General features: G+C 34.8%; 3 protein-coding genes across 7 annotated transcripts; all 3 read right to left on the bottom strand.

Moving 5' to 3' along the window:
• Positions 1–100: 100 nt before the first annotated feature.
• Positions 101–1,361, bottom strand: LOC145977390 (uncharacterized). 2 transcript variants are annotated; one of them, XM_083109331.1, is made up of 2 exons: positions 1,216–1,361; positions 101–1,109 (listed from the first exon to the last, which is right to left on the bottom strand). In XM_083109331.1, exons 1-2 carry the CDS (start codon positions 1,331–1,333, stop codon positions 742–744), a joined length of 486 nt encoding a protein of 161 aa, XP_082965457.1. In that variant the 5' UTR covers positions 1,334–1,361; the 3' UTR covers positions 101–741. The 2 variants fall into 2 exon arrangements, with proteins under 2 accessions (XP_082965457.1, XP_082965458.1); XM_083109332.1 differs by having other exon boundaries at positions 1,209–1,338.
• Positions 1,362–2,144: 783 nt separating this feature from the next.
• Positions 2,145–6,121, bottom strand: LOC145977030 (uncharacterized). Its single transcript, XM_083108649.1, has 4 exons — positions 5,762–6,121; positions 5,029–5,359; positions 4,250–4,807; positions 2,145–4,160 (listed from the first exon to the last, which is right to left on the bottom strand). Exons 1-4 carry the CDS (start codon positions 5,900–5,902, stop codon positions 3,460–3,462), a joined length of 1,731 nt encoding a protein of 576 aa, XP_082964775.1. The 5' UTR covers positions 5,903–6,121; the 3' UTR covers positions 2,145–3,459.
• Positions 6,122–7,137: 1,016 nt separating this feature from the next.
• Positions 7,138–11,201, bottom strand: LOC145976862 (uncharacterized). 4 transcript variants are annotated; one of them, XM_083108316.1, is made up of 5 exons: positions 11,073–11,201; positions 9,553–9,747; positions 8,179–8,957; positions 7,812–7,963; positions 7,138–7,678 (listed from the first exon to the last, which is right to left on the bottom strand). In XM_083108316.1, the coding sequence occupies exons 3-5, from the start codon at positions 8,953–8,955 to the stop codon at positions 7,270–7,272; spliced, it is 1,338 nt and encodes a 445-aa protein (XP_082964442.1). In that variant the 5' UTR covers positions 8,956–8,957; positions 9,553–9,747; positions 11,073–11,201; the 3' UTR covers positions 7,138–7,269. The 4 variants fall into 4 exon arrangements, with proteins under 4 accessions (XP_082964442.1, XP_082964444.1, XP_082964443.1 ...); XM_083108318.1 differs by having other exon boundaries at positions 9,980–11,195; XM_083108317.1 differs by having other exon boundaries at positions 9,966–11,195.
• Between the last annotated feature and the right edge of the window lie 534 nt (positions 11,202–11,735).

Genomic DNA, 11,735 nt, shown 5'->3' on the forward strand with positions numbered 1-11,735 from the left:
TTTTATTCTCCGTTCTTATTCTTATTGCCCGTTGCCTAGCATTGTGTAAAAGCCTTTATTTTCATCAAGACATCCCATGATTAAAAATAATAAAGATCAATTCGTAATTCTTGCATGTTTCATATTTAAAAAATTTTTTCGGAACAAAATACAAACTTAGCATTTCATTGTAAAATCGAGATCTCATAAAATAAATAGATTTTTTTATATTGAAGTTTTATATTAGGATTTCTTAACGTCCAGTGTATCGAATGATGTTGCAAAATATAGCATGACTGGAAGGTTATATATGTAAATAAGATGTTCCCATTACTTTGTTGAATTTTAAGTCTGAACAAAGAAAAGGAAACCGCGAATTTTTTTTCACATCTACCTCTACTTCTGATTTTATTTTCCTTATTGATTTAAATTCCTTATTCTAAGTATTTATAGTAACAAATCTACAGTGTGATATAGACGAAATGTCTGCAGTCATAATATTCTTAAAATACACTTCAAATCAATGCGTATCAAATATTTGATACGGGTTAGCTTAATATTAAAAATTAGTATTAAAAATTAGTATGCTAACTTTTGAAATTTTTAATCTGGTATTGTTTACGCATATGAAATATCAATAGTTTTTGTGCAGAACCATCTTGCAACAGGGATAAACTTATGAACAGAATTATGTGGCAATGCAAATAAGAAATTCTCCTGGCATAGTGAAGCAAGCTGTTGTGTAGTCAAAAGTTGTACTCCCTACTCAGCAGATGGACGTATTCCGTTCTGACGTATAATACGATGCACCATGTATCGTGAGACACCAAGCTTCTCAGCCACACCACGTACGCTGCTGTTGGGGTGTTCTTTAAACTCTCGTAGAATTCTTTCTTCTTCGGCTACATGACTTTGCACTGATGCATCAGCATTTTCCCGCTCTAAGATTCTAAGATCTCCTGTTTCTTTTGCGCGTTTAACACACCTTAAAATTGTCTTACTGTCCGGATGTCGGTCACGATCAGGAAATCGCTCCGCGTAAATACGAGCCGCGGCATTGGAATTTTCTTCGGCCATTCCATATGCAATAATCATATCGACATATTCCCCTAGAGTATATGCCGCCATTTCTAAAAATATAAATATTTATATAACATAATAAATATAATAACACAATAAATATAACATAAATATTTTCTTAACTCTTTTTACGTCGATGACATATATACCTCTAACCTCGGACATATATGCGCACCAGAGAGAAACCTGAGAGCGGCCATCCCGCTTCAGGCAGAGCTGCGTTCGGAAACATCACCCGAGTGTACCCGGGTATCATTTTATCCTTGTTTAACATTGGCCGTATTCAGCGGACTCAACCGATAAGTCGCAGTCAAATATGATTGGTTTCTACTTTCAAGCCCAACCAATCAGCATCGAACTACGTCGAAAAATCTAGTAATGTTGCCCAATTGTTGAGTCCGCTGAATACGGCCAATGAAAATAGCGTAGCAAATAGACAAATTTCTGCGCATGCGCAGAAACGTAGGCTCACTAATTTTTGAAATTTCAAATTTAATTTAAATTTGTATATAATAATTTTACATAATTTGCATATAATAAAATGTTTTTCAGCATAAAATAATCTTTAAAAAATGAAGTGTGGATTGATTGATCTTTCTAAATTAACATCTAATTAATTATTGTAAAAATCGCAAAATAGTAAATAGTATATCTTATTGGAATATTTTTGTTAGATATATTGATATCGTTAGATTATGGTGCATTAGTAAATACAAAGATAGAAATGTTATAAAAAAATAGTTTAAAAGTTTTTATCTAAAATAACAAGTTCATTATTCATAATAATAAATAATATGACTTATGTGGTCGAGTTTATTCAAATCAATTCGATAATGATTCCCAAATTCAATACCAAATTACAATGTCAAAATCAGAAATTAATATTTTGTAAATCGAAATATTCCTAATGCCTTGTTCAAAATGAAAATTCCTATACAAGATCCAAATTTTAAAATATTTTTTCTCGTTCTTGTGAAGTTGCGATTTGAGGCTTCATTCCTCTGTGATGGAAGAGAAATCCTCGATATTATATTTTAGTTTGGGGGTATTACATTTAAAGTATCATAAAAATTAATTCACTCACGTTGTATTTAGTTTTCTTTTTATTTTATGTTAGATAAAATCAAAATTCATGTTCCTATTTTTACATTTTCTTGTTGCATTATTATCTTATTTGTTGCAATAAGTTTTAATCCTTGATAACATAATTATATGTTAAATAAAACTAGATATATTTGTATATTAGATTTAATATACACTAACATAAATTTGTGTATTAGATTTACACTAACATAAACAAACATTTGCTCTTACTCTCATTCTTGCTCTGCTCACACTCTCTTTCTAAAGAAGCAAGCAACATTGATACAATTACGATTGTTTTAATATTCAAACATATAATATTCAAACTTCCTTATCGATAGTATATCTTTGTCAAATGTGTGAACTTAATCTAAATTCATGTCTGCACTACTTTTAATTTGTTTTTGTAGCATACTTTTGTTATTAAATTAAAATATCACACACATACATACACCCACACATACATACATACATTTTCATTGTTTTGAATAAATATTTCGGTTTTTTGTAATAATTGTTATAAATCCTATTACCAATCATTTTCCAACCTATCAAATAAGTGATTAATAATACTAAATTAATAATACTGAAAATTTAAGGTTCAATGAATTAAAATTAATGTTGAAGAAGACACAATAATAATCTAACTCATAATACTGCGCGATATTGCTTGTATGTGTAGGAAACACTCATATTTTATAATTAATGTTTACATACTTATAGTAGAATTTAAAATTCGTAAAAAATGTAGACATTCTAAAACTATTTAGGCGGAAAAATATATACTCTTTAACGTTTTTAAGCTCTCAAAGAATATACTTGGTTAAATCATAAAAATTTTGTTCATACTTTATATATAGATAAATATATGCATAATAAGTATATACAACTTGATTCAAGGCACCATTGCAAGTATAATAAAAAAAAAAATAAAACTTAATTCACAATAAATAATTTGCTACTATACACATTTTTTCCTGACTCAATTTCAAATTACAAAGTACAAATATAAGTACATACAATGTAAGTATAAATTTAGGAACTAATAAATATAACAAAATGTCATTAATGTAATCATTAATGTAATCATTTCATCAATGTAATCATTAATTAATATGATAAAAACAGAAAAAAATTAACAGATTTTTATACTATCTTTTAATCAAATTAATCTATGATTAATTGCAATATTTTATTTACAAAGAATATTTTAACAGTGATTACTGCATGCTGTAATAGTAAAATTATAAATTATTCAACAAAATGCGAATATATTACAGAACGCGATATAATGATTGAAAGTCATCTGATAAAACTCTAAACATCTCCATGTATTAAATTAGACATTAGTGAATCCATTTTTATAACTTGTATTTTCGATGTCAAACCTTTCGTTGAATCTACATTGTATGAAGACCAATAGCTTATTAATTCCGGAAATTCATTGTTATTGATGTATTCGATTGAAATAGAACTAAATTGATTTCGCGAATTTAAATTTGGTTGACAATCAAATCCATGGCACAATAGTGTTATATCACCTTGACTAGCATTAATAGCTTGAACATCTGTGTAGTTTACGAGAACTATTAGGACTCTTTCTATAAGCCTTTGCTCTGTAATAATCGCTTTTTCTATGTGGTCAGATAATAAATCCATCCATTGCCAAAATTTAATGGTAAACCCGAAGGTATAAGGTTTACCCAAAGTCATTAAAAATACTGGCTTTGATGCAAACGCGTTCGAACTCACGTGATCCCAAATGGTTATTGATTCGTTTGTCAATTTTTGCAGTGTCAAATTTACACTAGCGCGGCAAAGCTGGCCCGGACATACTCCTTCGTTTTCTATAGTCAAATGGTGATAAGGTGTAGGCTTCCAACTATATTTCTTATCATATTGTTTTACTATCTCAAACAATCGTGGTGATTTTAATTCTGCTATAAATTTTTTTCTATATATTTCTTGCATTTTTACATTATGGAATAAAAGTTTCAAAGTCATGGTTCTTGACACAGCTGCAACAAATAAGCACTTATTAATAACAGTATAATATATAAAGACATTTTAAAATTTAAAATATAAAGTATATTTGTAGCATACATACGTTTTCCATTGCCATCATAACAATTATAAAGTATCTGGTTGTTAGAGACAAGATTATATATATCAATAGAAGTGCAATTATCGACTGAATAATGTTTCAATAATTGACCAGTCTTGCCAGATAGAAAAGCAAGGTACAATACATTTGCATCATCTACTGCTACACTTAATAAATCTTCAACATTATCTGCATTAATATCTGGTAGGATAATTGGTAATTTGGAAAATGTATGAGTTGTGGCACTCCAATGAATCGTTCCAGCAATCGGTTCTATACTAACAAGCAGGCCTTGTTCACCAGCGACAATGCAATCAGGCTTCCCGGATTGATCAATATCAATACTAGCACAATCTATAATAAGAGGTGATTTTTTTAATGGAACCAACCATAGTGGCAATCCACTATTCCCTTGCATTGATATAACTCCTCCTCCTTCTGGAGGTATTTGTCTTTGTATCATTGCATTCTTTGTATCATTTTCTCTGTATTGTTCGCCACGCAGAAGAAATATTAGATTGTATGGAGATCCAGGTACTGTAGTAATAGGCCCATGTATTTCTGTATATTTAATAATATAAAAAAAACATTTTGAATTATTTTATACTAGATAATGTATTAAACATTTGATATTTAATGAAGTAATAATTAGTAATACATAACGTAGATCACATGCAATATGAATAATTGTACATATTTTTACAATTATTTATTTCAAAAAAGAAAAAGAATTGAAAATATTATATACAAGTATGCATAGTTTACAATAATAATAAACTTACCAACATCTTGTAAAGTTTTATCCCATGATATAGATGATTGTGATTCAATAATTGGTGGACAAATCATTGAACTGTCACAAGGTAATACATATAAAAAAATAACTATTGTAACAATGCATAATAGTATAGACGCAAATAGGCAGAACCGCCTTATTGGTGACATATCTCTTCTTTTCCAAAAATCATTCTGCTCACTTTCTTCAATTATCATTACCGGTATATCATCCTGATAACATTTAATTGTGTTTTGTCTACTTCTTGTGCTATTTCCTAGATTTTGTGTTTCATCCAATGGACAAAACATACCATTTTCATGACCTGAATGTAATTCCTGAACAAAATTTTGAATTTAAAGTAATGCAAGTATATCAATAGTCATAGTCGATAGTCTTCTATCATATATTTTTTTATAGAAATATATATACGCAAAATATCTAGCTAATATATACAAATAAACTCAATATACTTATTATTAGATATAAATCTGTAAAATATGATGTATAAAAATGTTGTTACATATATCAATGCAAATTTATAAGGTTTATATTTAAATTTTAAGATATATATATTTCATATATCTTTGAATTTAAATATATAATCTTATTCTCTTAATTTTATATAGATTTTGCTTTAATGATATTTTAACTTTGAAGACTCAAGTTAAATTTTATAGACATTGTTTTGACAGATATATTTTTATATTTGTTATATATTAATTATTAATATTTCTTACAGCTATTGTCGCAGTATTGTCGATCTGGTAAGTAATATGATTAGGTCGAGTTAAACGTTCTTCTTCATCCTCGGTATCGGTATTGCTTATACTCTGCGGTAAAGGAGTGTAACCTTTGCCACCTTTGTGATCTGTCGACATCTCGAATGTAGTATCAAACGAATATCACGCTTCTGCAATTGTTTCTTCTTTACAACTGCGTAATTATTATTGCAATATTGCCATGTATAAGTCGGATATATCGACAAATTTGTCTAAGAACATTAGTTAACGTACTGCGAAGAGTACGAAATAAAGGGAAACCTGATAATGTCCATTCCGCGCGCGTCGCATTTCGTAGAACGTAAAACATTTATCTTGGTACAGGTGCGTTCAAAAATTTACTCCGAATGGAGTAGCGTTTGATTGACCAAACAGAATAGAAGTAGCAAAAACATTCCTTTGTCTTGATTGGTCAATCAAAAGCTATTCTAATGGACGAGTAGATTTTTGAACGCAACTCTAATAATAGAAATGGAATCCATATAGTTCTATAATATATAAAGTTTATATTAATAAACGCGACCCTGTATTGCGCGTTCAGAGATCGATAGAGATAGAGATATTTTTTTGTCTCAACTATAAGAGTAGGCCCGTAACTATGCGATTTGATATTTTGCTCCATTTTATTTCTTTGATTAAAATCTATTAACATGAACATTCTGAGAAAATTTATTGAGACAAAATTATATGAGAATGGATAACAAATCAAGTTACAAATAGATGAAACAGGAAAGTTAAAGAAAAAACAAACTTCTTTTAATTCTTTGCAGATATGTAATATTGTGTTAAGATGTTTATTATATTTTCAACAAATACAAGACACTTGTCAATAAGTTACCTAATATACTGATCAATATCTGCATAGAAGTTTCATTAACAGATGGTTACAAAATTAATCTTCTTACAATCTTATAAAGTATAATTAATATTCAAATATTACATGAATTATACATGAATTTATCTAACAAAATGTGAAAAATATTAGAAACTATAATTTACGATTTATTCATAAAGAACATGTCTGATTCAATTCCAAATAACAATCATATAATAGTTTTTGTCCTCAATATAACACTGTTAATAATGGCAAACAAAAAATTTAAAGAAATTATTTAGTCTGTGTTACATATAAATCGTATATAAAATATAAATATGGTAATTACTCATTTAATATATACTTTTATGTAATCTCTCTATATAAATGTAACATTAGATAAATTAAATCGAGACGTTATGAATTTTAAATGTTTATATCTCTCCAAAATAACAAAGCATCACTCGATTTAAGATATTTCGAAATCATTTAACATATATTTTTCTCCAAAATAATTAAATTTTTTTCACATTTATACTTTTTATTACGATACATATAGAGCGCTTATACATACATTTTTCCTGCATACTCTAAGTATACAGATATGATATATCTCAGCATAATCCGTAGTAGAATTGTTGTCATATATATTTTAGTGAGCGGTGTTATTGCGTCGCCCACGTCGTTTGCGACTGCTGCTAGAAGGACGATTCGACGATGAGGCCCATTGCTCGTAGAACCGTTCGGCTTCGAGCCATTCCTGATACTTGTACCACCATTCTTCCCACTTGATATAATCATCAAGAGTGAGATCACGAAGGTAACCTCTAGCTTTGTAATAGTCGTAACGGACGCGCACATCGTCCCAACCCTCGAAACCTCTCGGTCCTTGCGCCAGAAGCGACTCGGGATAATGGCCGGGTGGTGGCGAATCGTATCCTAGACGCGCGATCCTCTCCTCACCCTCTATAACGACCTTCATCGCGTTCTCGCCGTCTTTCGTGATGCGCATATTTTCCATATCCCTACGATCCACACTCCACTGTGCCATTTTACCAAATCTGTATAAAAAAATATATACAAAAATCTATCTATTATTTAATCTCGAAAAAATTAAAGATGCAATGTATCGTAAATTTATCAGAGTTTTATATCGCCGTTATATATCTTGAATAATGTGGTTTCAGGAAATACCGTTCAGATAATGTCATTCTCGGCGGTCCAACATGGGATGTAGTGGAGGAACTGTCGCTATCGTCACTAGGCGACGATTCCGGTGGAGGTCGCATCATTTGTGGTGCTCCATGACTCGTGTGTGTTTTTTCCACTTTGACTGCTTTACGCATCTGCATAATTTGAATACTTTGAGTATTCCTAATATCGTATATAATTTTAAAAGGACATAAAGCGTAATACAATTTTTTATATTTTGTTCCATATTGTATACTACCATGTATGTAGTATACAAATGTATCTACATTAGGAATTCCTTCTTCATAAAATTTATTTATTTTTACAAAAGCTTCTTTCAAGAAAGGAAAAAAGTAAACGATCATTTTACCAATGGGATGGGATCTGGTATTCGTGGATCCTCCGGCAACTTGCTATGATGTTTTTCTTTGCGGCGAATCTTGGCTTCTTTCTCCTTGAGAGTCTTGTAATCCTTCTGATGACGCGGCGGCGGCTGAGGTGCCGGTGGTGGTGTACGCGGACGCGGTAGCGGCGGCGATCGCGGTCTAGCACGCGGCGGTAAAGCTCGCGAACTGGAAGCGACCACTTCCTTGGGATGCGCTCGACCTCGTACCGGTGTGATCGATCGCGAACGCGAACGGGACAGCGGCGCGACGCGTCGTCGTTCTTTCGGTGAACAAACGGAACACGATCTGTCGGAGCACGTGCTGCCTGTGCTGGGGCTACGAGCGGTCGGTTGTCTGCCTCTATTGTGCTCGCGGGAAGAACGCTCGCGTGGCGATCGCGGACTCCTCGCACGAGGACTGCGCGGTCGCGGACTGTGGGGACTGCGAGGTCGAGGGCTTCTCGGGCTCCTGGGGTGTCCTCTGCTGGGCTCGCCGCTGCCGCCGGTACCCCCGACGTATAGCTCCTTGTATCCGCTGTGACGCCACCTATTCGGATCTCGTTCTTCTGCCTCCAACAGCTTTTTGTTCCAGTAGCTCGATTGCGATTCGCGCGCTTTCCGCATCACATTATCTATCTCTTTTCGCTTGCTAGAACTCTCGCCATGCGGTCTAGGTTGCGACACGCTCGTGTCCATTCGCAATCTGCTCGAGTTGCTACTGCTACCATTGCCTCTTCTTCTGTCATAATCTCGGGACGACATTTCTAGTAACAGAAATTTAATTATATTACTTCATTTCACGTTGAATTATTATAGTGTGTACAATCAAAATAAAATTTATCAAATCATATTGAAATATAAGTAATAAACATTTATATTTTGTAAAATATGGTATATTATTACAAGATCATAATTTAGTCTAATTACTAAATAAATGTATACAAATATATATCAGGTAAACTTGGCAACAATATATAAAATATATGCAAATAAAACTCGATATTTTAATAATAATCAATAGAGTAATTTACAATTTATTTTAGAGTATAACGATAAAGAAACATGTGCCTTTGGAAATGTACTACAAAATACTTTTGACACATTTATCTTGTACTTTTTATTTTCCTTATATTTTCATTTCCAGTGGAATTAATTTTGAGCTTTAATTTAGATTCTTTTCAGACATGATAGATAATAGATGATAGATAATCATTCAGAGACAGAAGAAAACTGAGATAAATATTCCAAGTATTTTTTCTAGCACATCCACTAGTGCTTAAAAATTTATATTTATCTATTACATGTATAGATCATACTACATCATTGTATTATAATTAGAAAACCGTTATCAAAATTTACCTTATAATAAAAATGCAAGATGGAAGACCAAAGGTACAGCGAAGAACATCTAATTAATCCAGATATAGAGCGCGGTACAGGTACGAATAACGTTAATGCTCCGTAGACAAAGCTGCAACCATAAGGATAATACGCCGGGCGCCGCAAAAGACCAGAAGGAGGTACCAGAAGCACTCGTCCTTAGAATCGACTGGCCTAAGTGAAAAATTCTACATGTCACAAATCTGGTATGAAGCGTCGTCGAGTCGAGAGAAGATGTTAAAGTTAGCATTCTCTAATGTGTGTTTCGGGGGATTTTTTCTCCGATTTCTTTTTTTTTTCTTTTCTTTTCTACAGTTCACATAAATGTTATGGTACGTAATGCGTCCCCGCTGCAAGAGGCGGGCACATCGCCGGACAATGCGATGCCTTACCATCGGCCACTCACCGCACGTCCAGAGATCCATGCGTTAGGTTTCCGCGCGCGAATCGGACGGAGTTCCCGGGGAACTCGGAGACAATGACGCGCGCGCGCGAGAGATCGTCAACGGCCTTCCACGAGGAGGAGCGAACCGGGAGCGTCGCGACCGGCGGTCGATCGCGATCTCGCGCCGGAAACGCGCGAACGAACCGCGAGTCCTCCTCGGTAGCGAGGTAACGAGCCGCGCCGGCGACACTCGCGACGGCGGGTGTAGCGCGCCAATTCTTACAATCCGACATTCGGCCGAGGAAACGGACGACTCGGCCGACTCGACTCGCGACTCGGACAACGCGCGATCTTCGCTTTCCCGTCACAACGAAAGCGGTCACTCGCGACGCGACATTCTACTCTCTTTATCTCTTCTATGAATATCTATCCCTATTAGAGGGAGACAACACAACATCACTTTTTTCTCTCTCAACTGCGTGGAGATGACGCCACACAGGTTTCGCGTATGTCAAAGCTCCCGCGCGGGGGACTTTGAGAGACCGGCGCTATCGCGCGCGCGCGCATGAACGCGAGACACCGATGGGGAGGCGTCTACCCGGGTAACGCCACGACGAGATCGCGGAAGTGTCGCGGAATGCGTTCTCGAGAGAGAACCGCCCGAGGAGAGAGAGCAACCGGCAAAGAGAGCGCGCGCGCGCGCGCGCACCCGCGTCTGTCCCTTTCGCTCCGTCATTTTGTAAAAGCGAACGTTGACGGCACCTTCTCGCTCCCATTTTCTCTCTCTCTCTCTCTCCCTCGTGCGTGTCCTCACTCTCTCTCTTTCTCTCTCCTGTCGACTCCTTGCTGCATACACACATTCGCGCACCAGATTCCACCCCCTCTTTCTCTCCCCCTCTAGCATCGACTCTTAATTAATGCTTGCCGTCACACAACTACTAGCGAATCGCGAGATTCGTACACATCGAGATGTACGTTTTCTCGCTCGCGCGACACCAAAAATCAATCGCCCATCTAACAAGCGACGCGATACTTCGACTCGAATACTTTCTCTTTTTCTTTTCTCTTTTGCCGGAAGCCGCCCACGTGTATCGCGGGACGAACGGACACTCACTTTTCTCAACGCGACGACCCGATAACTTGCATTTTCTGGCACGTATTCCGGCCAGATTCGTTCTCGCGTAACGTCGAATATGTTCACAATGGACTTGGGAGACGGTTTCTCTCCCAAGCTCAACCGTCGAGCACGAAGATCGACATAGATGGCGAACTTGATGTTCGTCGCCGCGAATAACTATCCATGATTGGTCGAGCCATTTTGTGGATCGAAAAATCTACGTGTCGAAATAGTGACGCTCGATTTAAAACACAAATTCGTTGGACACTCGACGCTCATTTTTAGCATCAAAAGATATTTTACGTGACCAAAAATTATTTTTTTCTATTTCAGGAAAATCAAAACGACAGAATTATACATATCCTCTACCAATGCATGAAGAGGTGGAATTGTTGCATCTCACTCAAATATTAATATGTCTATAATGTTAATATAATTGTAAATATAAAAAAATTAGGGCATGTTTTAGGAAACTTTTATTTTATATGAAATGAATCGCAATTTTATTCTTGACGTATTTCAAGCCCGAAAAAGCTCCACTTTTCAAGCTGGTCAAAGTAAAATGATCTTTTACCAATCAAGGCAAAGAAATCCGTATTCCCTTTACCTGATTGGTCAAACTATCTGATGAGTAAATTTTCAAATCTTGCGTTGTAAATT

The sequence above is a fragment of the Camponotus vicinus genome, unplaced genomic scaffold (genome assembly GCF_025532165.1).
Source record: "Camponotus vicinus isolate PSW18456_S1 unplaced genomic scaffold, iyCamVici1.0 SCAF_9, whole genome shotgun sequence".
In the NCBI taxonomy this organism is placed as follows: Eukaryota; Metazoa; Arthropoda; class Insecta; order Hymenoptera; family Formicidae; genus Camponotus; species Camponotus vicinus.

What these genes read in the sequence shown, in the direction of transcription:
- LOC145977390 (XM_083109331.1), bottom strand. Translation starts at nt 1,333, where the DNA reads ATGTTAAACAAGGATAAAATGATACCCGGGTACACTCGGGTGATGTTT. An exon ending in GGTGCGCATATATGTCCGAG is followed by an intron (nt 1,110 to 1,215) that starts GTTAGAGGTATA and finishes TTATATTTTTAG; the next exon opens with AAATGGCGGCATATACTCTA.
- LOC145977030 (XM_083108649.1), bottom strand. Translation starts at nt 5,902, where the DNA reads ATGTCGACAGATCACAAAGGTGGCAAAGGTTACACTCCTTTACCGCAG. An exon ending in TAAAACTTTACAAGATGTTG is followed by an intron (nt 4,808 to 5,028) that starts GTAAGTTTATTA and finishes TTAAATATACAG; the next exon opens with AAATACATGGGCCTATTACT. An exon ending in TTATGATGGCAATGGAAAAC is followed by an intron (nt 4,161 to 4,249) that starts GTATGTATGCTA and finishes TATTTGTTGCAG; the next exon opens with CTGTGTCAAGAACCATGACT.
- LOC145976862 (XM_083108316.1), bottom strand. Translation starts at nt 8,955, where the DNA reads ATGTCGTCCCGAGATTATGACAGAAGAAGAGGCAATGGTAGCAGTAGC. An exon ending in TACCAGATCCCATCCCATTG is followed by an intron (nt 7,964 to 8,178) that starts GTAAAATGATCG and finishes CAAATTATGCAG; the next exon opens with ATGCGTAAAGCAGTCAAAGT. An exon ending in AGAATGACATTATCTGAACG is followed by an intron (nt 7,679 to 7,811) that starts GTATTTCCTGAA and finishes TTTTTTATACAG; the next exon opens with ATTTGGTAAAATGGCACAGT.